Here is a 27,440-nt window from a genome sequence, read left to right on the forward strand (position 1 = left end):
CACATGGCCATCCCACCGCTCATAGGCTCATCAGCCTTCTATATAATTATATTGCTTATAAAGAATTCAATATTTTGTTTTAACTGCGATAAGATCGAAGCTTTAAGTAGAATTAGACTGTGCCTGACCAATTGGTGTAAAAACTTTAGGGCCAAGAACTCGTGACTGTACTGCCTGACTTTGTTCTAAAGTTTTTCAGGGTGGGATCTCACCTGTCAGAGGTGAACCTCCACTGTTTTTATTTTTTAACAAAATTCTCAAAAACTTGCACAAAGTCTTTATCTCCACATTCTTATCTCTAGTTAAACCACATCCAAACAGTTTTCTCACACAGTGTCCCTGCTCACACCGAGGACAAGGCCAAGTATCTGTAGGCCACCCCACAGTGTCCCTCATAGGTTCATCTGCTTGGGTTTTACTTAGTAGAGAAAAATGCAGGTAACTAAAAGACACACACACACACACACACACACACACACACACACACACACACACACACACACACACACACACACACACACACACAGTCCAAATGAAACAGCTTACTTGACACACCTTTTAAAGTAAAATGTTACATTGTGAATATTAAAAAAAAAAAAAAAAAAACGTCTTCAGTGCCTTAAATAAAAGGCCCAACACTGCCACCTGCTGGCTTAAAAGCGTCCATACGCCACCATACGGCACAATAATAATAATATTTTAAAAAATAATAATAAAAATAAATAAATAAAACTAGGACGTCCTCTTTTCCTCCTGCCTGGCAGCTCCTTATTCAACATCCTTCATCCAGTATATTCATTGTCCCTCCTCCGCACAGGTCCAGACCATCTGTTCCTCACCTCTCTCATGATTTCCAGACATAAAAATATTGCGGATTTAATACATTGTCGTTCTCTTACCCATATTTCCTTCTGCTGTATATTGTATTTTTACTCTATACTGTCAGATTGTACATTTAAAAAAAGGGCTTCTATCCCATAGTTCAAAACAGTGACTGTCATTATTTCAAACCCTTTGAATAAAAAGCTCAACACTGCCCTCTGCTGATATAAAAGCGTCCACACTCCACCAGCATATCACATGATTTCACTTCCGCGAGCCCAAATGAAACGACTCACGCGCAGTAGATCCAGGGACGTAAGGTCTGTCGCCGACCGTGTTCAGATAAATTCTGCATGTTTTGGTAACTTTGGATGCGCTCCGAGCCTGAAACAGAGCAGCAGGACTCCTGAGAAGACTCGTAATCATGTTGGTGCTCAAAACTGGCAGCGTGCTGCTTCTGCTGATGCTCTTTGGACGATCAGTGAGTAGACTACGCTTTTAAAGATAAAGTTTTAAACTTGTCTGGTGCATACTCTGCAGCCTCATTACACGAACATGAAATTGGGTGCTGTGATGTGAGATCATAAAGGTTTTTAACATCAGTAGTGTCAGGCTCATGTATCGGTTGTTGTTTGTCAGAGTTTTAGACTATAAAGATGAATGGTCGATAGGTTACACTGGAATGTCTAGCAGAGCTGAAACATTTAAAACCATGTTGGGATAACTACAGGATCTTAATGAGACATCTTTTACTGAGACATCCTGAGATCACCTGAGATGTCAGCCCTGTGCCATAAAAACACGAACTTGCTAAATTATGACCACTGCAATATACAGTGCTAAGAAACAGCGCTTCCTGGTTTGCTTATATTTTGGCATATTTGTCACACGTACATGTTTCAGATCATTAAACACATTTGTAATGTTAGACAAAGATAAGCTGAGTAAATACAAAATGTAGTTTTTAACTGATCATTTCATTTTTTTAACAAACAAACAAAAGTTATCCACATGTACCTGGCACTATGTGAAAAAGTTAATGTCCTTCGTTCTCAAATTATGAATATACACAGACTCATTAGCCACACTTAAGCCTGATTACTGCCAGGCCTGCTGATTCAAGAAATCACTTAAACAGAACCAGTCTGACAATCTCCAAAAGTAACACATCATGGGACAATCTAAAGAAACACATAAACTCCAGTGAAGCACTGTGAGAGCCTTTATTCACAAAAGGAGAAAACGTGGAACAGTGGTGAACTTTCCCAGGAGTGTACGGCCTCGCATCAGCAGCTCATGAAGGGGGTCGCAGAAGAACCCAGAACAAGATCAAATGAACTGCAGGTCTCACTTTCCTCAGTGAAGTTCATGATTCAAGAATAAGAAATAAAATGGCCTGTATTTGTATAGCGCTTTAATAGTCCCTAAGGACCCCAAAGTGCTTTACACATCCAATCATCCACACATTCACGCACTGGTGATGGCAAGCTACACAGCCACCCTGGGGTGCACTGACAGAGGCGAGGCTGCCGAACACTGGCGCCACTGAGCACCACCAGTAAGCAACGGGTGAAGTGTCTTGCCCAAGGACACAACGACCAAGACTGTCCAAGCCGGGGCTCGAACTGACAACCTTCCGATTACAAGGCGAACTCCCAACTCTTGAGCCACGATCGCCCCATAAATAAGAAAGAGACTGGGCAAAAATGGCATCCATGGGAGAGTTCAAGGAGAAAACCACCAACACATAGAACACAAAGGCACACATTTGAAAAACCATGTTGATGATCCCCGAGACTTTGGGGGAAATATTCTGTGGATTGATGACACAAAATCTGAACTTTTTGGAAGGTCTGCATAAAAAGAACATAATACCAGCAGTCAAACATGGTGGTGTTATTGTTATGTTCTGGGGCTGATTTGCTGCTTCAGACCCTGAACAACTTGCTGTAATTGACAGAAACATGAATTCTGCTCTCAACCAGCAAATTCTGAAGGAGAATATCTGAAGCTCGAGCTCACCGGAGTTACATAGCAGAACAGTGATCTGAAACACACCAGTAATTCTGAATGGCTCAACAAAAAGAAATGAAGGTTTCTTTTGTTGAGCTAAGTCAAAGTTTGGACTTCAGTCCGACTGAGAGTCTTTGGCACAACCCTAAACAGGCTGTTCATGCTCGAAAATCCTCCAATGTGTGTGATTTAAAACAATTTTGTAAAGGAGAGCGGGCCGAATTCCTCCACAGTGATGTTGCCAGGTATCGCAAATGCTTGATTATAGCTGTTAGTGCTAAGATTGGCCCAACCAGTTATGTTTAGGGAGCAATAGCTTTTTTCACACAGCGCCAGGTAGGTTTAGATGACTTTTTTCCCTTAAGAAATTAAATGATCATTTAAAATGAATATTTTGTATGTGGCTGGGTTATCCATGTCTAATTGTAAAATGATATGAAACATCTAAGTGTGACAAATATGAAAAAAAAAAAGGGGAAAAAAGATTCAGATGTGAATCTGTTGTGTTGTGATCTGTCTGCAGCTCGGGGAATCTCCTTCATTCACTGTGGACTACCAGCATGACTGCTTCCGTAAAGATGGGGAGAAGTTTCAATACATATCAGGAAGTATCCATTATAACAGGATACCCAGAGTCTACTGGAAAGATCGGCTGCTCAAGATGTACATGGCAGGCCTGAACGCCATCCAGACGTAGGCTTACTTCCTCTCACTCTCTGTAATCTTCACATATCTGTGGAACTGATGTGGAAACTGAAGCGAATGAACTCAGCTTATAAGTTAATAACTGTGGCAGTTTTGCTCTGTTGATGCAAACAAACACATAATCTTAGCACTATGATGCTCTATAAACTAAACTGTAAATAGATTACATGTTAGTGAATCCAAATTAATTTATGGCGCAATCATGACAAAATAGTTATAGAACTAAGGATGTATGATTTGATTTAAAGCTTCATGTTAATGAAAGCACAAACACATCTGACAGGTTTCCTGTTTGTTTGGATGACACTGACGTTTCAGTCACTTTGCAGGTACATTCCCTGGAACTACCATGAAGCGCTTCCAGGCTTGTACAACTTCAGTGGAGACAGAGATTTGGAGCATTTCCTTAAGCTGGCGCAGGACATCGGTTTGCTGGTCATCCTCCGGCCAGGACCGTACATATGTGCAGAGTGGGACATGGTGAGTGAAAGTGTTTGTTGACTGTGTTTTTATAATAAACTATTACAGGACACTTAAAACATGCACTTGCCTTTTATTAATAATGTGGAGAGTCTAATCCCTCCATCAGCCTTAACCGCTTCTTACCTGGTCATCTACACAGTCGTTTCCAAAAAAGCTGGGACGCCGTGTATCCGGTCGTTAAGTGATGACGTGACGAATCCTACTTCCGGGCCTAAAGTAGTCTGCGTTTAATATGCCTTTTGTGTTGTTAACATGTTTAATGTTATGTATTTTCTTCTATTTAATCTCAAAAAACAGTCAGTGATCACTGTTGACCTCCCTCGGCTTTTATTACCACTAATCATTTATTTAAGCTCAGTTTTTAAAACCTTAGGATGTAACTACAGCCCAGCCCATGCAGCAGTATATGAATGACTAACCTCGTATTGTGGATGGATTATCTCAGTTGTTCTCCTGGCTGAAGTTTGGTCCTTTTACAGCATCCTGCCATGCGATTACATTTGTTCCTGACCACCGTGAACACTCACGTTAACTTTTATCGAGTGGAAAAAAAGTTAGCTTGTTTATATTATGCTAACATAGCTGTGTCGCTAGCGGTCACGTAGCACATCATTATATACCAGCTAGCCCAACTTCAGTAACCCTACAAACGTCACTGCTGTTTAGTTTTCTGTCTTCATTTATGTTGGAAGTGATAACAGAGCTGTACGTTTTAATTTGTTTCCAAAACCCCGCAGTCAGGACATGCTATATTGTATTTAGATAGAAGCTAGCGAGCTAACTCCCTGCTAACTTCTAACTCCGTTAAATGTCATAAATTCCGTTTTCATGGATGCCTGGATGTTAAACTCAATTGTTACACCTGGTAGAGCAGAACGCTGATCATTTTATTAAAGATGAAAGACTTTAGACAGTTTTTCAACTCTCAGTAATGCCATAGTGATCGTTTGATATATGGACCTGCAGCGGAGTTTAGGTCCAGACACTGCTAGTGACGTCAGACTTAACAACCGGATAGTGCAGTGATTTGGTGATGTTTTTATTCACAGTTGAGCACAAAAAAGGTAATTTTGGATTTGAAGGTTATCAATATGCCTCAAAAAGGTTGTGGATGGGCCATGTTTACCACTCTGTAGCATCCCTTGTTCTTTTAACTACAGTCTCTAAACATGTGGGAACTGATGTGACCAACTTTAGGGAGAGGACTATTGTCCTGCTCTTGTTTCATATCAGATCTAGCTGCTCAACAGCCCTGGGGGTCTTCTTTGCAGTATTTTTGGTTTACTAAAGCTAAATGCTTTTAGATGGTGAGAAGTCTGGAAGGCAGTCAAGCCTGTTCATCATCCAGGCTGCAAAGTCATGCTGTTATAACAGAAGCACTGTGCAGTTTAGTATCATCTTCATCTGAAATCTGCAGAAATTTATGAATCAGATAGCAGTGATTTTCTTTTTATTTAAATGTTTGGTCAGAAACTGTTGATGAATAATTGATGGATAAAAGGATAAGTAACAAATTTCAAGTGTTGAGTTGATCCTCTCGGGACCCGGAACACCGCTGTAAAATTTTATATTTCCCTCTGGATGAACCGAATTGCAAAGCTTCCCAACCTTTGGTGCAAAGCATCATAACATTCCCAGAAACCCATCACGCCTCATAATTAACCTCTACTGCAATACATACTCTGTGGTCCCCATAGTAATTGTCTTTTTTAGCAACGAATAGAAACTGAGTTTCTATGCTATGCCATGCCTCAAAGCTTTAAACATGCATTTAGCAAAAATTTCTTAATATTAGTATGAATTGCAAGTTATATTTCTGCTGTTTAAGTTTCACTGGACTTTATTTCACGTTATCTATTTTTGTGTATTTCTGCCAACCAGGGTGGTCTGCCTGCCTGGCTTCTCAAAAAGAAAGACATCGTACTGCGCTCTACAGATTCAGGTGAGAAACAAAAGCAAATGGTAATGTAACCAGTAGAAATTGTATATACAGCACAATTCGCAACAGAGTCATTTGTGTATTCCAGACTACATCGCAGCAGTGGATAAATGGATGGGGAAGTTGCTGCCTATGATAAAGCCGTATCTCTATCAGAATGGTGGTCCGATCATCACTGTTCAGGTGAGTCCAGTACTTTCCTGGTGTTTGGATTTGTACCTGCTTTAGCTGCTGTTGTTATGTTTTACATCATCATTACATACCTGTTTGATAGGTGGAGAATGAATACGGCAGTTACTTTGCCTGTGACTACAACTACATGCGTCACCTGTCCAAGCTGTTCCGCTCTTACCTGGGTGATGAGGTGGTGCTGTTCACTACAGATGGGGCTGGGCTGGGCTACCTCAAGTGTGGCTCAATACAAGACCTCTATGCCACTGTGGATTTTGGGCCGGGTAGGTATCTGTCAATGGTAAAATGCAGAGTGAGGTGAACACTCTAAGCTGAAAACTTCTTGTTTTTTTTCTGCACTGACTCCTTGTCACATTTCATTAGTCATTCACAGGGAAGTAGCAAAAACAAATGCATGATTATTATTGTCTCTTCCTTTTGCTAGGTGCTAATGTTACTGCTGCCTTTAAAGCACAGAGACAAGTTCAACCTCACGGGCCTTTGGTAAGGGTCGCCCTCACAATGTTCTCACAGCATGGTACGTTTTCTCTTTAGGTGCTCACGGTGCTGTTTTTAATTCACAGGTGAACTCTGAATTTTACACTGGATGGCTGGACCACTGGGGATCACATCACTCGGTTGTGTCGCCCACTCGAGTGGCTAAGGTCCTCAGCGAGATGCTGCTCATGGGAGCAAACGTCAACTTGTGAGTTTATGGATCTCAGAGACTGATTGTTAGAGACAGTGAAGGGCTGTATCATCTAAAGCTAGAAATGTATTGGTGAAGTGATGCCTCCAGGGATCAATCCACTGCTACAACTGCCACCTAATACAGTGATTGGCCAAACATGGTGCACAGGTAAATGATAGAAGGTTCTTATCTATCAGACATTATGGCAGCATCATGTTGCTTAGCAGCCACTTAGCAAGATGCTAAAATGATTTATGCACTGGTATTGTATCGTTTTAATTTTACAACTGCCACACAAACATTAAATTAGCTGTTCCTAGCAACAACCTTGCAACAGGCTTAAGTGACAAAAATCTTTGGTACCGATCTACCACCCAATCCCATAATGCACTTTGCATTTCTCCTTCATTTACCTTTTTCATTCTCTTGTGTTTATACACCATTCTACATTTCCACAGTGTGTCAGGGTGGTGTGATCAAAAAGTTTCAGCCAAATGTTTCTTCTACAATAAAAAAAAAAAAGACATCTCCTTTGACAACACAGTTGTGAATAACGGTAACAAAGAGGCATATGAGCTTCTTAGGTGACATCTACAGGGAGCAGGTGAAAAGAAGCAGATCTGTAAAACATTATTACTCTGTGTAGTGTGTGATTAATAATGAGTCTGATCTTAAATCCACACTTGAACATTTCCATCTTGAGTTTGCAACTATGGCAAACAGTGATTGAAATGGGCTAAATTATTGTAAGAATATACACATTGCTATGTAAAATAATTGGATACTAGCTAATTGCTCTACATTTGCAAATACAGCAGGTGCATATTTTAGCTTATATACCGGTACTCACCTTCCTTCTTCCTCACACAGGTACATGTTCATAGGAGGAACCAACTTTGGATACTGGAATGGTGAGTCCACTTTGACAAACTGATCTGCTGAGATGATGATTGTTTCACATGACTTCTGACAAAACACTGCCTTTTGTCTGACTGTCACTTAATACCCTCAGGGGCCAATATGCCATACGCTGCACAGCCTACAAGCTATGACTACGATGCTCCGCTCACAGAAGCCGGAGACCTCACAGAGAAATATTTTGCCATCCGAGAGGTGATCAAAATGGTACGAACAAGCGTAAGCTTCTACTTTTACAGTGTCTAATATCTGTGAAGGTAATAAAACACTGTGGCAGCATTTCATTAGCATACGCTAACTGTAGTTACAATAAGTAATTCATTGTTTCTTTTGAGTATGGTTTTCTTGTATAAGCCATTTTGACAAACTTGCATTTTTCCAACAGTACAGTAAGGTACCAGAAGGGCCGATACCACCAACAACTCCAAAGTATGCGTATGGTGCCGTAACAATGAAGAAGGTGGGTGATACTCATCACCTTTAATAAAGTCATTAAAACAGTGTTATAGAGTTTTTACTAGGGCTGAACGATATATCGCATTTGCGATAATATCGCGACATGATCAAGTGCAATTTTCTAACCGCAAAGGCTGCGATTATACTGCGATTATATTATACAATTCATGGGCTGCATCCTCCTGAGGCCGCATTTGTAGACCGATTACGTCACAGCGACGCGCCGAAGGCTGTCCAAATTACTACCATATCCCAGAATTCATAGCGCGGCCCAGCCAAACTCCAGTTTCCAGCAATGGCGGCCGCTACTAAGTTTTAAAATTACTCATACTAATCTTTCTGGGTCACAAAATAAACTTTTAACATATTTTCAGGCGAGAAAGTAGTTGTGTAAACATCAAATATCTGCTCGGTTTATCAAGATATCCCATATTTGCAAAAGTGCTTCGACGTTTTCAGAGGCGTCTGCTACCCACCAGCTCGACAGCTAGCCGGGAGCTCGAGGGTTACTGATGCGGCCGAGAACGGCACAACTCCCGGCACATCATTTTCAGATCACCGCGGAGTTTCGCTGCTCGGGTTAAACGTAATATATAAGTCACTTAGACAACCTAAAAATGTTATTGTTGGGCTTTTTTCAGTGTTTTGTTTGTTCGTGAGTAAATCGGTTTGGCTGAGATTAAAGTTATTAGATTAGATAAAATAAAACTTTATTAATCCCCCGGGTGGGTTCCTCCTTGGTTTTCACACAGCTGACTAAACGTCAAACAGAAAACTTATTAAACAGAAGTATGAGACAGTCGAGAATTTACGCCAGTGTCTGGTTATATTTTAGATAGCAAGAAGCAGACGGCCGAGTTTATTAAACTCCACCGAGACAGCGGTGACGCTAATCAGAACTAGACCGTCCAATTTCACGCCTTTAAATTTTAAAGGCGTGTTTGTGTGTGTGTTTATACAATTGCTATTATGTTTGCACTTTATGTGTAATGTTACTGACTGCAGAGATCAGTAAGATGTGTGTATTTTTTATTTATTTAATATTATTTTTTAATTGAATGACTGTCTAGTAGTTCACAGATGTCGAAAAACTGAGTGTGGTAAAGCCACTGATTTTGTTTATGTATATTTCTGCAATCTGCACATTGTACTGACTTTCATTTTAATGTTTACACCAGGGTTCCTTGTCAGCACTTTATGCTCAGATGTTTGTAAGCTAAAAATAAACTATTGTGTATGTTCAAATATACTGTTGTGATTGAAGAAGTTAAATAAAAATGTCAGTCATCAATTCATGCATCACCTCATGTCATCATAACAGAGGTCTGTCTTCCAGGAAAGAACAGTTTAAAATTAATGTAATATAGTATTGGCCATACTATATGATGTATTGCTTGTCTTTGTTTAATAATACAGAAGACAAATACCTTAAAAAATAATCGCATATCGCATCGCAATCGCAATATTGGGGCAAAAAAATCGCAATTAGATTATTTTCCATAATCGTTCAGCCCTAGTTTTTACTGTTTTATTGGATTATGCTTCAAATGTTATGTTATACTTATGTTCACATATTTCACCAGACACAATGTACCAACTCTGCAGAAACAGGAAGCTCACCCTGTGACATTATTAGCACACACACTTTGTAACACACACACACACACACACACACACACACACACACACACACACACACACACACACACACACACACACACAGCTTACACACAGACAGCATCAGGACCTGCGTAACAGGAAATGTGATTATATTTGCATATTGACGATGTAACCTATAAAAATAAACGAATGCTGCAGTTCGTGGTGTCGCTCTGTCTGAGATTCACCCGTGCAGCACGTTAACTATCTCGAGTGTCTCAGTGTTGTTTATTCACCTGACTGTTTGTTAACTGTAAATCTCTGACAAACAGCTACTTTTTTAGCACTTTAATAATGATTTTCACATTGCTTTATTAAAAAATGGATAATGAAGCTTATGGACTGATGAAAATTAAAGATTAAAGTTTGACCTTGTGCCACCTGCAGCTCCAGACCGTGTCGGATGCCCTAGACGTACTGTCTCTCTCTGGCCCTGTCAGAAGCATCCATCCTCAGACTTTCATCGACTTGAATCAGGTACCAGTAATTGTTCCGTTTTTCCCGTTTTATCAGCAATAATAACTTTGTACTGTCATTAACGAGTCTCTTATGCTCCTCTAGGCTTTTGGTTTTATGCTCTATAGGACCATCCTGCCCATGGACTGCACCACACCAACTCCACTGTCATCTCCACTGAATGGGGTCCATGACAGAGCATACGTGTCAGTGGACGGGGTGAGTATCAGATGTTAGGTGGAGGTTCTTCTTCATATGAAGCCAGACTTTATCACAGTTCGCTCAGTCAGTTCAAGTTTAGACTAGCTGTTGTTCTTAAATATTTCGGTGGAAGCCAAACGTATGCATCATTAAACTTACACAACTTTTGCTTTCATTAAGTTGTTGTCTTGTTTTTTTTGATTAGGCTCCTGTGTTCATGTTTAGTAAGTCACTTATTTATTCATTAACAAACTTCGATGTCTTTTGCATCAAAACCCATAATTTTTTTTGCAGTAACCGCTGTGGATAAAACAAGAAAAAAAAATCATAATAAAATCATTAAAGATGCAGCTGGATATGTTACAAAAGATGAAAACAGAAATGAAACACTGAAAAGAACTGATCTGCAATAAGCACAAAGTACAACCGCATACAATGACACGACAAGGACGGCACACTTTACTGCCAAACAACAGCAGGATAAATAAAAAAGAGATATTCCACAATTAAGGTAGAACTAATAAAGTCATTTCGTCTTTATTAGTTCAGTTTATTAACTGAACTTTATTTATATATATATATTTATATATTTATAAATATTTTATATATCAGAATCAGAATCAGAATACTTTATTGATCCCTGGGGGAAATTATTTTTTGTTACAGTGCTCCATTTTAAACCAACATTAAGACAAGACAGACAATACGCTAACTAAGAATAGTACAATATATACATATATATACATACATACATACATAAGTCACTTATAAATAAATATTTGGAAAAGAAACATGTGTAGTTGTAGCAGCAAACAGTGTGTTAAGTATATATATATATATATATATATATATATATATATATATATATATACACACACACACACACACACAGTGGGGCAAAAAAGTATTTAGTCAGCCACCGATTGTGCAAGTTCCCCCACCTAAAATGATGACAGAGGTCAGTAATTTGCACCAGAGGTACACTTCAACTGTGAGAGACAGAATGTGGAAAAAAAAAATCCATGAATCCACATGGTAGGATTTGTAAAGAATTTATTCGTAAATCAGGGTGGAAAATAAGTATTTGGTCAATAACACAAATACAACTCAATACTTTGTAACATAACCTTTGTTGGCAATAACAGAGGTCAAACGTTTACTATAGGTCTTTACCAGGTTTGCACACACAGTAGCTGGTATTTTGGCCCATTCCTCCATGCAGATCTTCTTGAGAGCAGTGATGTTTTGGGGCTGTCGCCGAGCAACACGGACTTTCAACTCCCGCCACAGATTTTCTATGGGGTTGAGGTCTGGAGACTGGCTAGGCCACTCCAGGACTTTCAAATGCTTCTTACGGAGCCACTCCTTTGTTGCCCGGGCGGTGTGTTTTGGATCATTGTCATGTTGGAAGACCCAGCCTCGTTTCATCTTCAAAGTTCTCACTGATGGAAGGAGGTTTTGGCTCAAAATCTCACGATACATGGCTCCATTCATTCTGTCCTTAACACGGATCAGTCGTCCTGTCCCCTTGGCAGAAAAACAGCCCCATAGCATGATGTTTCCACCCCCATGCTTCACAGTAGGTATGGTGTTCTTGGGATGCAACTCAGTGTTCTTCTTCCTCCAAACACGACGAGTTGAGTTTATACCAAAAAGTTCTACTTTGGTTTCATCTGACCACATGACATTCTCCCAATCCTCTGCTGTATCATCCATGTGCTCTCTGGCAAACTTCAGACGGGCCTGGACATGCACTGGCTTCAGCAGCGGAACACGTCTGGCACTGCGGGATTTGATTCCCTGCCGTTGTAGTGTGTTACTGATGGTGACCTTTGTTACTTTGGTCCCAGCTCTCTGCAGGTCATTCACCAGGTCCCCCCGTGTGGTTCTGGGATCTTTGCTCACCGTTCTCATGATCATTTTGACCCCACGGGATGAGATCTTGCGTGGAGCCCCAGATCGAGGGACATTATCAGTGGTCTTGTATGTCTTCCATTTTCTGATGATTGCTCCCACAGTTGATTTTTTTCACACCAAGCTGCTTGCCTATTGTAGATTTACTCTTCCCAGTCTGGTGCAGGTCTACAATACTTTTCCTGGTGTCCTTCGAAAGCTCTTTGGTCTTGGCCATGGCAGAGTTTGGAGTCTGACTGTTTGAGGCTGTGGACAGGTGTCTTTTATACAGATGATGAGTTCAAACAGGTGCCATTCATACAGGTAACGAGTGGGGGACAGAAAAGCGTCTTACAGAAGACGTTACAGGTCTGTGAGAGCCAGAGATTTTCCATGTTTGAGGTGACCAAATACTTATTTTCCACCCTGATTTACGAATAAATTCTTTACAAATCCTACCATGTGAATTCATGGATTTTTTTTTTCACATTCTGTCTCTCACAGTTGAAGCACCCAGCACGCCCCTGCGGGCGGTTTATCCTTCAAGCTCGGGTCCTCCACCAGAGGCCTGGGAGCTTGAGGGTCCTGCGCAGTATCTTAGCTGTTCCCAGGACTGCGCTCTTCTGGACAGAGATCTCCGATGTTATTCCCGGGATCTGCTGGAGCCACTCGCCTAGCTTGGGAGTCACCGCACCTAGTGCTCCGATTACCACGGGGACCACCGTTACCTTCACCCTCCACATCCTCTCGAGCTCTTCTCTGAGCCCTTGGTATTTCTCCAGCTTCTCGTGTTCCTTCTTCCTGATGTTGCTGTCATTTGGAACCGCTACATCGATCACTACGGCTGTCTTCTTCTGTTTGTCTACCACCACTATGTCCGGTTGGTTAGCCACCACCATTTTGTCCGTCTGTATCTGGAAGTCCCACAGGATCTTAGCTCGGTCATTCTCCACCACCCTTGGGGGCATCTCCCATTTTGACCTCGGGACTTCCAGGTTATACTCGGCACAGATGTTCCTGTACACTATGCCGGCCACTTGGTTATGGCGTTCCATGTATGCCTTGCCTGCTAGCATCTTGCACCCTGCTGTTATGTGCTGGATTGTCTCTGGGGCATCTTTACACAGCCTGCACCTGGGGTCTTGCCTGGTGTGATAGACCCCAGCCTCTATGGAACTTGTGCTCAGAGCTTGTTCTTGTGCTGCCATGATTAGTGCCTCTGTGCTGTCTTTCAGTCCAGCTTTGTCCAGCCACTGGTAGGATTTCTGGATATCAGCCACCTCCTCTATCTGCCGGTGGTACATACCGTGCAGGGGCCTGTCCTTCCATGATGGTTCCTTGTCTCCCTCCTCTTTCTTGGGTTTCTGCTGCCTGAGGTATTCACTGAGCACTCGGTCAGTTGGGGCCATCTTCCCAATGTATTCTTGGATGTTCGTTGTCTCATCCTGGACTGTGGTGCTGACACTCACCAGTCCCCGGCCCCCTTCCTTCCGCTTAGCGTACAGCCTCAGGGTGCTGGACTTGGGGTGAAACCCTCCATGCATGGTAAGGAGCTTTCTTGTCTTTATGTCAGTGGCTTCTATCTCCTCCTTTGGCCAGCCTATTACCCCAGCAGGGTACCTGATCACGGGCAGGGCGTACGTGTTGATGGCCCGGATCTTGTTCTTACCATTCAGCTGACTCCTCAGGACTTGCCTGACCCTCTGCAGGTACTTGGTGGTTGCAGCCTTTCTAGCGGCCTCTTCATGGTTCCCATTCGCCTGCGGGATCCCCAGGTACTTGTAACTGTCCTCTATGTCTGCAATGTTGCCTTCTGGTAGTTCAATCCCCTCAGTTATGACTACCTTCCCTCTCTTTGTTACCATCCGACTACACTTCTCCAGTCCGAATGACATTCCAATGTCATTGCTGTATAGCCTGGTAGTGTGGATCAGTGAATCGATGTCTCGTTCACTCTTGGCGTACAGCTTGATGTCATCCATGTACAGGAGGTGGCTGACAACTGCTCCGTTCCGTAGTCGGTATCCGTAGCCAGTCTTGTTAATGATCTCACTGAGGGGGTTCAGGCCTATGCAGAACAGCAGTGGGGACAGAGCATCTCCTTGGTAGATCCCGCACTTGATGGTGACTTGTACTATGGGCTTGGAGTTGGCCTCTAGTGTTGTACGCCACATCCCCATTGAGTTCCTGATAAAGGCTCTTAGAATTGTACAAGATCAATGGGACCCTAAGCATTCCAGTATCCAGCTGTGGTGCATTGAGTCATAGGTCTTCTTGTAATCAATCCAGGCAGTGCACAGGTTGGTCAGTCTGGTCTTGCATCTCGGCTGACTGTTCTGTCTACCAGTAGCTAGTGTTTTGCGCCTCTGGTATTCTTGCCAATCCCTTTCTGTGTCCCGCTCATGTATTGACCCATGTGCCTGTTCATCTTAGCCGATATGATGCCTGACAGGAGCTTCCATGTAGTACTGAGGCAGGTTATTGGTCGGTAGTTGGAGGGGACCGGTCCCTTCTTGGGGTCCTTGGGGATCAGGACCGTCCGACCTTCGGTTAGCCATTCCGGGTGTCTCCCGTTAACTAGCAGCTGGTTCATTTGTGCTGCCAGACGCTCGTGGAGTGCAGTCAGCTTCTTCAGCCAGTAGGCGTGAACCATGTCGGGCCCTGGTGCTGTCCAACTCTTCATACTGGAGACCCTTTCTTGGATATCTGCCACTGTGATGGTTACTGGACCCTGTTCAGGGAGGTCGCTGTGGTCTGCCCTCAGATCCACTAGCCACTGAGCATTGCCGTTATGGGTTGCGTCCTTCTCCCATATGCTCTTCCAGTATTGCTCCGTCTCCAGCCTTGGTGGTGCTGTTCTCTTATTATTATTATTATTGTTCCCTTGCCACTGAGAGTACACCTTTGCTGGTTCTGTGGAGAACAGCTGGTTTATTCTCCTGCCTTCTATCTCTCTGGTGTACCTCCTCAAGCGGCTGGCCAAGGCTGTGAGTCTTTGCTTGGCAGTTTCCAAGGCCTCAGGTATGGACAGCTTGCTGTATTTCTTATGCACCTTCTGTGTCGCACCTTTCTGCAATTCCGTTAGTTGGCTAACCTCCCTCCTACTTTGATCTTGCCCTCTAGCCTCCTTCTCCATGGAGGGTACTGCCCCTTGTGGCTGTTCAACTTGTAGCCAAGCATCTCACTGATCACTGCTGCCGTATTGTAGATCAGCTTGTTAGTGTCGGTAATCGTGGTTGTAGGTATCGTCCGTAGTGCTGCATTAACATCATCTAGCAGACCTTCTGAGGGTACTTCACGTAATCTTGGTAACCGACTACGGGGGATACAGGTTTCAAGCAGCTGGATAGCGTAGTGGTTAGACTACACGCCTTTGGAACAGAGGATCGCAAGTTCGATTCCTGCCTGGGGCGTCTGTATCCAGTAAGGGTCCTAAGGCTAGACCCCCTATGCTAAGCAAGCCTACCGCAGACATGAGCGAGACAGATAAATATGAAGGCATGCCGGCTCGGACGTCGCCCGGATCAACAAGGTCCGCGTCAGGTGTTGAGGAACCAGGGCACCCTGACGAAAAGTGGGCTACTGGAACAAGAAGGCATCGGTGGGCTATATATATGTGTATATATATGTATGTGTGTGTGTGTGTATATATATATATATATATATTAGGGGTGCAACGATACACAAAATTTTCGGTTCGATACTTTGGTGTCACGGTTCGATATTTTTTCGATACAAAAAAAATGTTCATGCATTTTTAATTTGTCATTTATTAAAATTATAAATATATATTTTAACTCAAAAGTACAGTTTTTAAATTTAACCCTAACCCTTGTGCGTGTTTTTTATTTTGACAGCGAATGCGCACCTGCGGACCACTTATGTGCAGCCCTGGTTATTTAGCTCGTCATATTGCAGCCACAGAAATTCTTTTGTCCATAAAACCATAAAGCTGCACTTTCTTTTTGCCTTATAGTCTGATTTGTCATAACTTCTCCGTTTTGTGGTAAGCTTTTCTTTGGCTGTCACTTCTTCACCCTGACCTGTCTTATTTGGCTCAGCAGAACTAAAATATATATCTGTCTGTGAAGGTTCTCAGTCATCCAGGTCATCGTAGTCAAATATATATCCTGCTGCTTTTACACGCGCACTTACATAAGCTCAGCGATTCTCTGCGCGATCAACCTCTCACATGTTTAAGCTTGCTGCGGGAGATTTCACTTGTCATGTTTGCATAGTAAGCTAACAATTAATAAGACGATGTCAGAGGAATTGGTGCACAAATTATCATCACTCACAGATCAGTGCTGTCGCTCTCTATACACAGTTCGCACGATTGCAAAGTGAAAGCAAAAAAACAAGCGCAAATTCAAACGCGATTTCAATATGTCACATATTGACAGTGGCTCACCGATGCCAATGACATAATTACCCAGCTACATTTCTGAAAGAATGCAAAAGCATTGACATATATTTTTCCTACAATAGCCCGACGGGCAGGGAAGAGATAGATTTTGGTAGCCCGACTGAAAAGATCGCTAGCCCCGGGACGTCGGGCTAGCGATATTGCGAGCCCTGTATCTGATTGAGGAATCACTCATCTTTGGAAAAGAGAGTTTATTACAGAGAAATGGCTCTTTCCAAAATAAAAGCTATACTATCCGCTTCTTCTGGGCTATATTCTCAGCAGCATATTAAACACATAAGGAGAATCATGTGCCAACAGCTGTCTAAATGACTCGGCTAAAGTTAGTAGCATGCTTGCTTGTTTTTTTCTGCTTCCACTTGTCTTTGCACTAGGATGATGTCGGCGTAAATGTCGAGTCATATTCGTTGTGTTCCCACTAGTGCTTTCAGGTTAATCTCGTTGAAATGACCTTAACGCCACAACACGGCAAATCTCCGTTAACGAGCTACCGCCGATCGCCCCGTGCATGGGGCTAGATGGCCAACATGTTAACGAGCTAACTGCGCTAACACACTAGCTCCCACCCATGTAATTGAGCATTGCATGGCAAACATACTGTTTTACTTTAGTCCATGACTCGCTTACCTTCAGGGTCATACGTCACATGAAAACCAAAATAATTCCAAACGCCAGATCTGAATGCCCTGCGCTCTTCCTTCTGACGATGCTGTCTGTGTTGAGCGCTCAGTGAATCTGCGTTCGACTACTCCGCCTAGGCTGCACTGTCGAGCCTAGGCGGAGTAGTCGAACGCAGATTCACTGAGCTTCAACACAGACAGCATCGTCAGAAGGAAAGTTGATAAAATAAATCAAAAATTTTGTATTGTTCGATACATATGCGTACCGAACCGAAAGCACTGTATCGAACGGTTCAATATCGATACGAATATCGTTGCACCCCTAATATATATATTAGACCTTTAAATCATTCTCTCCTTTTTCACTGAGTAGGTTTTATTTTTTTTATTTATTTTTTTTGCATCTGGATTCTTCTTCCTTCATCTCAAAAGAACTAAAATTAAAAGAAAAGAAAAAGGAGCTCTAGATGTTTAGTTTTCCCTCAAATTTCCTTTAAAATCTTTTTCAGATGTGATACTTGGTGTGGGGTTTTTTGTTATTATTATTTTGAAAATAATATTTTAAAAGTGCCATTTCCGTTACCTCCTCGTGGTTCTTAATCTTTCTTACATTTTCATTTAAGTCTAAAACTACAGGTAGTATAATAAGATAGATTAGTAAACAAAACAGGTTAAGCTTTTAAACTTGATATAATCTCCACTTTTTCCCCAAAAACTGCTTTGCACTGATCAAGAAAATGTGATTATTTCTGCTATAATCTGGATTTTTTTTACAGATTTTTTTTTTATTTCTTCTCAAGCTGGCTGTAGGAATTCTTGAAAGGGATAAAGTCTTAAGCATCAATGTAACCGGGAAGGCTCGAAGTCAGGTGGACATACTGGTGGAGAACATGGGCCGAGTAAACTACGGAAAACAGATCAACGATTTCAAGGTTTGTTTCTGTGCTACAACATGTCGTGCTGATGTTTGTCCTTTGGACATTTTAGTGTTTGTGTAAGTATCCCAGGTCTATGGTCATGCGGAATTTGGTCACTTTTGTAAAAATTGTCCAGAGGTTCATGTAGGGTTTTTTTTGGTTCTTCAGAGTTTCATCAATCAGAGATCAGATAATAAAACATAATAATTGACACACAAACAAAACTATTTTCTGTTTATCTATTATTATTATTATTATTATTGTTAGCTGTTTAAAAAAACAGTCCCGTGAGATCTTCTCTTCTCTTATCACAGGGCTTGGTGTCTAATCTGACCCTGGGGGCGGACCTTCTCACCGACTGGACCATGTACAGTCTCAGTATTGATGAAGCAGTCATGAAGGGCCTCCTCGGAGAAAAAGAGCCTGCACTTTTTGATCCACCTCAGCCAGCTGATTTCTCCCCTCCAGCTTTCTACGGGGGAAGCTTCGTGATACCCGACGGCATCCCAGACCTCCCTCAGGACACCTACATCAAGCTGAGCAGTTGGAGAAAGGCATGTGACATGTTTTATAGCACGCACTGGTGCTAACTTGTCAAAAGACAGGTTTTGCTTTTCTCTGCTGAATGTTCTTATGCATTTAATATTTTTGGTTTTAGAGGGTCTGCTGGATAGAAGGTGACAGTTTGACCTCAAAGTACATGTGTTTATGTGACTGTATACAGACTGAATATTCATTTTTAGTTGCATCCTGGTAAATGAAATTATTGTGTACAATTTTTTAGGACCAGGTGGTGTATTAGACCTTTGACATCTAGATAGATACCCAAGATATTTTTAATTTTTGTTAATTATTTAATTTTATTTTGATGAAAAATGGGCTAAGTAGCTTGTCTTTGTGATTTTGTGTTTTTCAGGGACAGATCTGGATAAACGGCTTTAATGTAGGACGTTACTGGCCGACTCGAGGGCCTCAGATGACACTTTTTGTCCCTGCTAACATCCTCAGTACAGCTGCACCAAACAATGTGACCGTCCTGGAGCTTGAAGGGGCTCTCTGCGGCTCTAAAGCGTGCACTGTGGAGTTCACCAACACCCCCATCCTCAATGCAACAGTCCAGTCTGACTACAAACAGCACAGTTGTTAAAGAGGATTTACTGTGACGATAAGAAAACTCTCCGCTGCACAAAAGGGATCTATTTGCACATTTAGACTCATTGATTTAGCACTTGTTGGGTCACCTCAACAATCTTTCTTTTTTTTTTTAAACTATGAAAAGTGGTTAAATTTGGGAAATAATATCAATGATGTGTGTTTTTGTGCATTTTGCTGAATTATTTTAGCCTGTTTTTTATCAGCACATTAACTTCGGGTTTCTCTACCTCACTGATTCCACATGATTCCAAATTCACAGACTTTTTTTTCCTCTTCAAAAAGGGAATGAAGTGAAAGCCACTGAAAGCTGTTTTTTTTTTTTTTCTTTGTTGTTCAAAACTCAGATCAGGGAATTATTGTATTTTTAAATTACTGCGGGATTGCTGCTTTTATTCTTTTACATTACATTACATGCACTCTGAGTTTGATTTACCTTTATACACCTTTCAAATAAAAACCAAATAATTTGGAATTTCAGAAATCCCCTTTGTCTTGTCTTTGTATGAAAAGATACCAGTCCGCCTGGCTGCTGTGGTGGTACAGTGGTTGGAAGGGTTGGGATCTGCTGCCGAGGCTTGTCTGTGTCCAAAAACATGGCTGTAGGTTCTTCTGAAGTGGCCTTGGGTGAGGCTGCACTTAAGTGCACAAAAACATGTAGTCCTCTCTATAAAAGGTAAGCGTTGTTTGTGGTGGGAAATACTGGGTGTGATGTATCCATCACCATAAGGCGAACAAAGCCATTATGGCCACTTTATTAGATATACTTAGCTTGTTAATACAAATGTCTAATAATCCAATCACATGGCACCAACTCAAAGCATTTAGATATGTAGTCATGGTGAAAACAACCTGATAAAGTCCAAGTGACTGAACGTGGTCTGAATATTGCAGATAGTGCTGGTCTGCTGGGATTTTCCTGCACAAAACTGTGTAACCCAGTGAGCAGCGGTTCTCTGAGTGAAAGTGTTTTGAGGTCAGATGAGAATAGCCAGACTGTCTCCAGCTGATAGGAAGGCAACAATAAGTAGATTGGGTAGTATTTTACAATCTCTGGCTCTCTTCCACAGCATGACTTTGTCCTGTCTTCCTTCTCTGACCCCATCCAGTCGCGGTAGATGGCCGCCCCTCCCTGAGACTGGTTCTGCTGGAGGTTTCTTCCTGTTAAAAAGGGAGTTTTTCCTTCTCACTGTCGCCAAAGTGCTTAATCATAGGGGTCATATGATTGTTGGGATTTTGTCTGTATGTATTATTGTAGGGTCTAACTTACAATATAAATCATCTTGAGGTGGCTGTTGTTGTGATTCGGCGCTGTATAAAATTGAATTGAATTGAAAAACATTGCCTGCTCTAACAAATCTTGATTTCTGGTGCAACATTTGGATGCTAGGGTCAGAATTGGATATAAAACAATGGATTCATCCATCCTTGTGTCAGGATGCAGGACCTGCACGACTTGATGGATGAATGAATTCTGCTCTCTACCAAAAAATTCTGAAGAAGCATGACCGGCCATCAGTTTATGCCCTGACGTTCAAGAGCTCAGGTTATGCAGCAGTGCAATGATTGGAAACATACTAGCAAGTCCATCTCTGAATGGCTCATCAAAACAGGGTTTGGAGTGGCCAAGTCAATATCTGGACTTGAAATAAGCCGAGACACTTTGGAACGTCCTAAAAAGTCTGTTCATGATTTGAAATTGTCAAATGTGACTGAATTAAAACAATTTTGCAAAAAAGAGTGGGATAAAATTCATCCATAAAGATGTGAAGGCCTCATTGCCAAATGCTTGTGTGCAGCTCTTGCTGCCAGGGGTGTCACAACCAGTTATTAGCTTTAGGGAGCAATAACCTTTTTTACACAGTAGGCTGGATAACTTTGCTTTTCTTTTCTTTTATATGGAATCATTGTTTCAAAACAAAACCACCATTAAATGCAAAACCCCCAGACTGAGAAACGGCTTCATTCCAGAAGCTGTGAGACATCTCAATACATAATGGACAAGAAACTGCTACTGTGGTGTAATCACTACAGATACTTTGCTGCTAAAATACTTATACCTACACTTCTATACTTTATACTGTTACTCAGGTTGTTGCACTTTACTTAATTTGTATTATTCTATTACTTATCTGTATTATTTATTACTTATTTGTATTATTTTATTACTATTTGGTACTATTTTATTACCTGTCATTCTGTTGTTTTTATGGAAAACCTGTGGAAAACCTGTGGGTATGTAATTTCGTTCCATCTCATGTAAACATGCGATGAGAATGACAATAAAGCTTCCTTGAATCCTTGAAAACAGAATTGTTAAAAGTTATTTGATGATCTGAAACATGTAAGTGTGAGAAAAAGACACACACACACAGAAGAAAAACTCAGGAAAGGGAAGTACTTTTTCACAGCGCTGTGGCGATTTCTCTGGTTATAAAACAAATCTGAACAAGGTTACAGGAACTCAGTGGATAAAGCAGGATGACTGGATATCAGGTATTCCAGTGAGAAGTTACTTCCTAACACAGGAAAGACTAAAGAACTGCATAGTAAGATAATGTATTTCATTTCTGTCCCGATTCTTTTATGATGGGCTGAGAATAAACAACAAATACTCAGAGCAGGTCCGGTCAACAACAATTATTTATTAAGCACATATATGTGGTAGATCCACACGACACCACCCAAAGCGCAGTCCGGTAGATCTCAAATTGGAAGCACACAGGCTTCACTATTTTAAAGGGCTGAACACGCACTGTCTGCATAAGCAAAGTATGTTATCATGCAACAGTGACAGTTAACTTCATCCCCCTCTAAGGCAGTAATGTTCACACCTCACTTACAGTCTCAACGCTCTTTCACTCTGTTTTGTTTCCTGTTGCTCTCGTTATGAGGCCCATGATCACGAGTTTCACATCCTGTTCAAACTTTACCGTATGCAGTTACAAGCAATTTATTAACTTCTGGATTACTATGACACTTACTGCTGCATAATATATATTTTCCAAATTTCCTGGAGCCTGCTGTGCTTGTGGCTTCCCTGCAGTTTGTTGCACCCTTTTTTGTGAGGTGCTAAGGCAAGTTTACTCTCCTTGTTTCAGGTATGTGCCTTTCAGCCTTTTCAACATTAACACTTTGAAGTTGTCATATTCAAAGGAAACTAAACAAATAATTGATCATTCACATCTTGTCAGTTCCATGTTTCTGGACTGTGTAAAGTGTTAAAGAACTTTTTTCTATCCGCATTTGATCCTGCAGTGGTTTCTTGCAGTCTGTAGACGAAGAGGCAGAAAAATGGGGCAGAAAAGAAGAATGCTTCTTGCTGCAATAATTTTTATAGCTGTCTATTACAAAGTAAGAATCATAATTCAAACAAATATTAGAAGGTTAAAAAATTATACATTTAAAAATGTCTTTTTAAATGTCTTTTTAAATGTGATATATCAATTAGGTGACCGCGAAGGAAACAAGACTACTGGATGTCCAAAAGACCACAAATGTTGTGGATGATCTGTACTATGGATGCCGTGAAGAGGCCATGAAGAAGTTCATCGAGTCAGATGTGTTAAAACAAGAACTAAATAACAGTGAAGGATTTCAGAAAGCATGGAATAAAAGTATTGAGTGTTCAAAGCAGATCCCTCAAGGACGAAAAGAGCATAGTGCTGCACTTTCAGTCTATATTAATGAGGATAAATCGTTCATACAAACACTGAACAAAGCAATAGAGACAATGGGTGGAAATGTTAGCATCTATGAAGACCACTTCAACCTCAAGTCTCTTCATTTCCTGCTGATGGACTCCATGAGGCTGCTGAAGCCAAAGGAGTGCAAGAACTTTTATGTTTTTCAAGATGGTAAAAACCAACCACAGAAAGGCTCCACAGTGAGATTTACAAGTTTCACTTTAGCTTATTCAGACTATGAAGAGCTAAAGAGACCTAAACATGTCAATGAGAGTACTATTTTACATCTCACTTCTTGCTTCTTTGTCAACCTGAAAGACTATGTGTGCGGTCAAGAACAGGATGAAATACTCTTATCTCCAGCAGAAGTTTTCACTGTGGAACAAGTGAAAACAAAAACTACATCGGATGGTGACGAATACCTTGAGATTGATTTGAAACAGTCGGGACTGAAAAGCTCACACAACTGTTACATCTTTTCACGGTAAGATTCATATTCTCTCAAGTAAAGTGAATTTTTTTTTATTAGTTCTACAGAAATTAAACTTAGAACTACAAATGTATCTTTCAGTGTGATGTTAAATATATAAATATGTTTTTTATGTATTTGAAAAAAAAAAGTTCTAGTTGCATATACTAAAATACTTAAGCCCCATAAATCAAAAGAGGGAAATATTGGTGTCTGAAACAGTCTGTTACTCTGTTATAACTTAGTGGTTGTTATTGCTGTAAGTACACAGTAATAACTGGGGAATACTCAGCTTATCAAAGCTTTTATAAACTCTGGAAAGCATGATGTAAAATTAAGTGATGTGAAAAGTAGCAAAAAGAGGATTTTAAAATGTGAGGATTGCTCTCCACATCTCCACTGGGGTTGAGTGTGGTTTAAATAAAACCACGTGTCAGTAGATTTTACTTAAAGTATTTTCTCTCCTTTATCAATCCAGGATGTCAGTAGGTCAGGAGACTACCACAGCTGTTGCAGAGCGAGACAGGTAAACTATTATTATTAATGATTATTTTTGTAATAATAATAATAATAATAATAATAATAATAATAATAATAATAATATGCTTTTTTCCCATGTCTTCAGGTCTCCTCCAGCTGTTGTCGCCACCCTGTGGCTTGTATCAGTGCTTGCAGCCTTATCTTCTGTTTCTTTAGCTGTTTAGCAAAAACAGTTATCATTCAGAGTTTTCTGGGTTTTATAATCTGCAATATTGCTTTGATTATTCATACACCTTTTTTTAGGTCTTTATTTGGCAGATTGTGGTGAATTGCAGTATTGCAGTATTGTGTCAAAATATAGTCAAATACAGTTTTCTGCTTCTGTCATATATTATGAATTATAAACTCAGTTTTTATTTTCTTTATGCACGCTAGAAAAATGTACAGCATACTTGAAATATATATACAGTATGTGTTTATTATTTCTTGTTAGGGTTTGCATGCCTTTAAAATGATTATAGGAAATGAGTGATGGGAATGAAAAAAGCCGATATGTGTCGATAAGGTCAGAATAAAGGTTTGGTACAGTTGCTTCTGGTGTACCTCCAAGTATTCAACAATGGAAATACAATAATTCTTTAATGCAATTCTGGAAAATGATTGTATATTATATTTAATATATGTATATTACAACATAAACGACTTTCAGGAAAACTTTAATGTATGATTCACAGGACTAAACTAAATACGCCCTTACTGATTAGGGTAAGTGGCATTCAGTAGTGATGTGCGATACCACTGATTTTCTTTCCGACCCGATACCAAGTATAATTCAGGGTGGTATCGGCGATACTGATCCGATACCGATACTCTGTACAAAAACTTTTTTTTTTTACTGTATCTTTTATTGTATCTCAAATTATAGCTTCATAATGATTACAGGACGTCAGATTACTTGTTCTTATCACTTAATAATGCAGAATTATCATACAGAAAACTGAAGTTGTGCGCCATTTGAGCATGTTGCCTGCCTGCAGCACTAAAGGACTCCTCGAGAGTCGTCTGTCTCGCCCTAGCAGCACCTGTCCCCCTCCTCGTCTTTAGTTCGCCTCAACATACGCTTGTCATATTCTGTGATATGATTTACTCTGAGGTGTTTGACGAGGTAAATGGTGTCGCCACAACACCTCACTTTCTTGCCACATGTATCACAAACCGCATCTTGGCGGCAGGCAGGCAAAAATATTGCCGTTCAGTGCCTTCGTAACTTGAATTTTTCGTGAAACGGGGTATTCGTAAGTCAGGGTTCCACTGTATTAAACTTTAGGACAATTAGAAAAACTCTGAACAGGTATGAAGGTTGTTTGAAGGTTTTGCCAGGATAAAGCTTCTTCTATCTAAAAACATCATGAAGCACAGCTTAGATTTGTAAAGCTGCTTTGGCTTGTTTTGTAGTCACAGGACCTGGGAACCTTGCTGTACAAAAGGCCCCGTAGTTATGGTTTTATTCTGTTCAGTTGTTAGTTCACCTGTAGTTTTTAGAGTGGCCAGTAGAGGTCACCCCACCGCTTTGTATGAGAGACTATGTCCAGGGAGAAACGTGGGCAAAGCACCTGAGCTTTTCTGCTCCAGATTACCGGCAGAGAATTGGTTATTCCGTGAGAAGTGTGCGTTAATGAGCAACAGACCACACACACACACACACCCATGCCCACGCACCTAAACCTGTATGCAATACCTGCTCCTCTGACAATCCCTGTTACCTTCAACTGTGTGAAGTCAATATAAGAGTCTGCACTATCCTCGGTGTCTTCATTGTCTCCCTTCTGAACATTCATCCGGGCCTTGAGCAGTGTTCTGGCCGACACTCCGGGGAGTGGTAGCTGCAAACCTGAACAAGCACCTTACAGTCCTTCCAGTACAAGCTATCTACCCAACACTTGCAGTCACTGAGTGGACTTTGAACTCATCTGTATACTAAAATATTCCAGAGTCAAATGTGAGGCCATCTGCCTGACATTTAAAGTTTGACTCAAACTTGCTCATGCAACAGGACAATGATCTCAAGCACAGCAGCAAATCTGCAACATAATGGCTGAGTAAGAAAGGAATGAAGGTGTAGCACTGAGACCAGTCACAGTCCAGACCACAATCTACCTGAAATGCTGAGCTGTTAAGAGAGCTGTGCATGAACAAATTTTTGCAAACCTCAAGAAACTGAAGCAACTTCCAAAATTTCTCCACAATGATGTGACAGACTGACAAAGTCATACAGAGAATGATTATGTCAAGCTACTGCTGCTAAAGGGGTTTGTACAAGCTACTGAATCATGGGCATACTTAGGTTTTTGGTTTTGTTTAGTCTTTATTAATTGGTATTATTGTAGGGATTTTTCTTACAATATAAAGCAACGTGTTGTGGTTTGGTGCCATATAAATAACATTTTATTCAAACTGAATTCGTTTTTCGTGTGTCCCAGTGTATGAATGAACTGCCATTGTTAAAGTTTCATATATATCCTGTGTTAATAAATTCGCTTTCACTGGAGATTTTACAAAACTGAAACTTCTCACGTGATCATTTTGTTTGTTTACACAAATAAGCCCACTTCGTTCATGTTACTAAACCGAATAACTAAAAATAATAATTATGTATAATTTGTTACAAATATTCAGACTTATAAACTTAAATTACATTCATGCAAATTAATTGTTGCTGTGGGTCAAATATTTGTGCATGTTTGTTGAGGTATTTCCTCACTTTGCTGTGATCAGTGTTACTCAAAAAAGTAATTACTGCACATATTACCCAGAACACTTTTCTCAAAACTAAAGCTGTACGTTACTTAATTACTGCCAGGAAAAAGTAATTCATTTTACTACTCATTACGTTACTTTCCTGTTACTCTGTAAAACAGCTGAAACCCACTGACTCATAATCACCATTTAACAATATAACCTGAGGCTAAGGTTATACACACCAACACAAATACCTAATGAGGACACACGTCTCTAACATCTTTCTCGTAGTAGAATACAAAGCTGACCACACACCAAAAGAAAAAGAAGACCAACACCAAAAAGGGCCACAGGGATTTTGATTAGAAACATAAACAGGTAGAAAGTGAAGCTGCAGCTTAACTGCTCATCTTCTTGTTACCTGTCAAGGTTCAGGGTCTGGCAGCTGGGATCGGCATTCACTCAGCTTTCACTCTGGGTTCTTGGCTAGCTTAGCATTAGCATGCTATCTTGGCTGATGCTTGCAAAGTACTGAAGTTAGTGT

The 27,440-nt window shown here is 40.8% G+C and overlaps 2 protein-coding genes across 2 annotated transcripts; both read left to right on the plus strand.

The window, feature by feature from the left end:
- The first annotated feature begins 1,138 nt into the window (after nt 1–1,138).
- On the plus strand, nt 1,139–19,591 carry glb1 (galactosidase, beta 1). Its single transcript, XM_085355869.1, has 16 exons — nt 1,139–1,303; nt 3,359–3,528; nt 3,870–4,020; nt 5,905–5,965; nt 6,051–6,145; nt 6,237–6,417; nt 6,579–6,637; nt 6,718–6,839; nt 7,695–7,735; nt 7,837–7,949; nt 8,128–8,202; nt 10,245–10,334; nt 10,419–10,532; nt 18,254–18,385; nt 18,685–18,924; nt 19,287–19,591. Exons 1-16 carry the CDS (start codon nt 1,247–1,249, stop codon nt 19,515–19,517), a joined length of 1,932 nt encoding a protein of 643 aa, XP_085211995.1. The 5' UTR covers nt 1,139–1,246; the 3' UTR covers nt 19,518–19,591.
- A 2,988-nt stretch (nt 19,592–22,579) lies between these two features.
- On the plus strand, nt 22,580–24,381 carry LOC146630473 (ecto-ADP-ribosyltransferase 5-like). The gene is made up of 5 exons (XM_085355870.1): nt 22,580–22,623; nt 22,781–22,876; nt 22,974–23,692; nt 24,156–24,203; nt 24,303–24,381. The coding sequence occupies exons 2-5, from the start codon at nt 22,817–22,819 to the stop codon at nt 24,379–24,381; spliced, it is 906 nt and encodes a 301-aa protein (XP_085211996.1). The 5' UTR covers nt 22,580–22,623; nt 22,781–22,816.
- The last annotated feature ends 3,059 nt before the right edge of the window (nt 24,382–27,440 follow it).

This window comes from Diplotaxodon limnothrissa, linkage group LG6 (genome assembly GCF_057381915.1).
Source record: "Diplotaxodon limnothrissa isolate DT_005_m linkage group LG6, D_limnothrissa_male_GT1.1, whole genome shotgun sequence".
Taxonomy (NCBI): domain Eukaryota; kingdom Metazoa; phylum Chordata; class Actinopteri; order Cichliformes; family Cichlidae; genus Diplotaxodon; species Diplotaxodon limnothrissa.

What these genes read in the sequence shown, in the direction of transcription:
- glb1 (XM_085355869.1), top strand. Translation starts at nt 1,247, where the DNA reads ATGTTGGTGCTCAAAACTGGCAGCGTGCTGCTTCTGCTGATGCTCTTT. An exon ending in TTCAACCTCACGGGCCTTTG is followed by an intron (nt 6,638 to 6,717) that starts GTAAGGGTCGCC and finishes TTTAATTCACAG; the next exon opens with GTGAACTCTGAATTTTACAC. An exon ending in CAACTTTGGATACTGGAATG is followed by an intron (nt 7,736 to 7,836) that starts GTGAGTCCACTT and finishes TAATACCCTCAG; the next exon opens with GGGCCAATATGCCATACGCT.
- LOC146630473 (XM_085355870.1), top strand. Translation starts at nt 22,817, where the DNA reads ATGGGGCAGAAAAGAAGAATGCTTCTTGCTGCAATAATTTTTATAGCT. An exon ending in TTATAGCTGTCTATTACAAA is followed by an intron (nt 22,877 to 22,973) that starts GTAAGAATCATA and finishes TATATCAATTAG; the next exon opens with GTGACCGCGAAGGAAACAAG. An exon ending in AACTGTTACATCTTTTCACG is followed by an intron (nt 23,693 to 24,155) that starts GTAAGATTCATA and finishes TTATCAATCCAG; the next exon opens with GATGTCAGTAGGTCAGGAGA.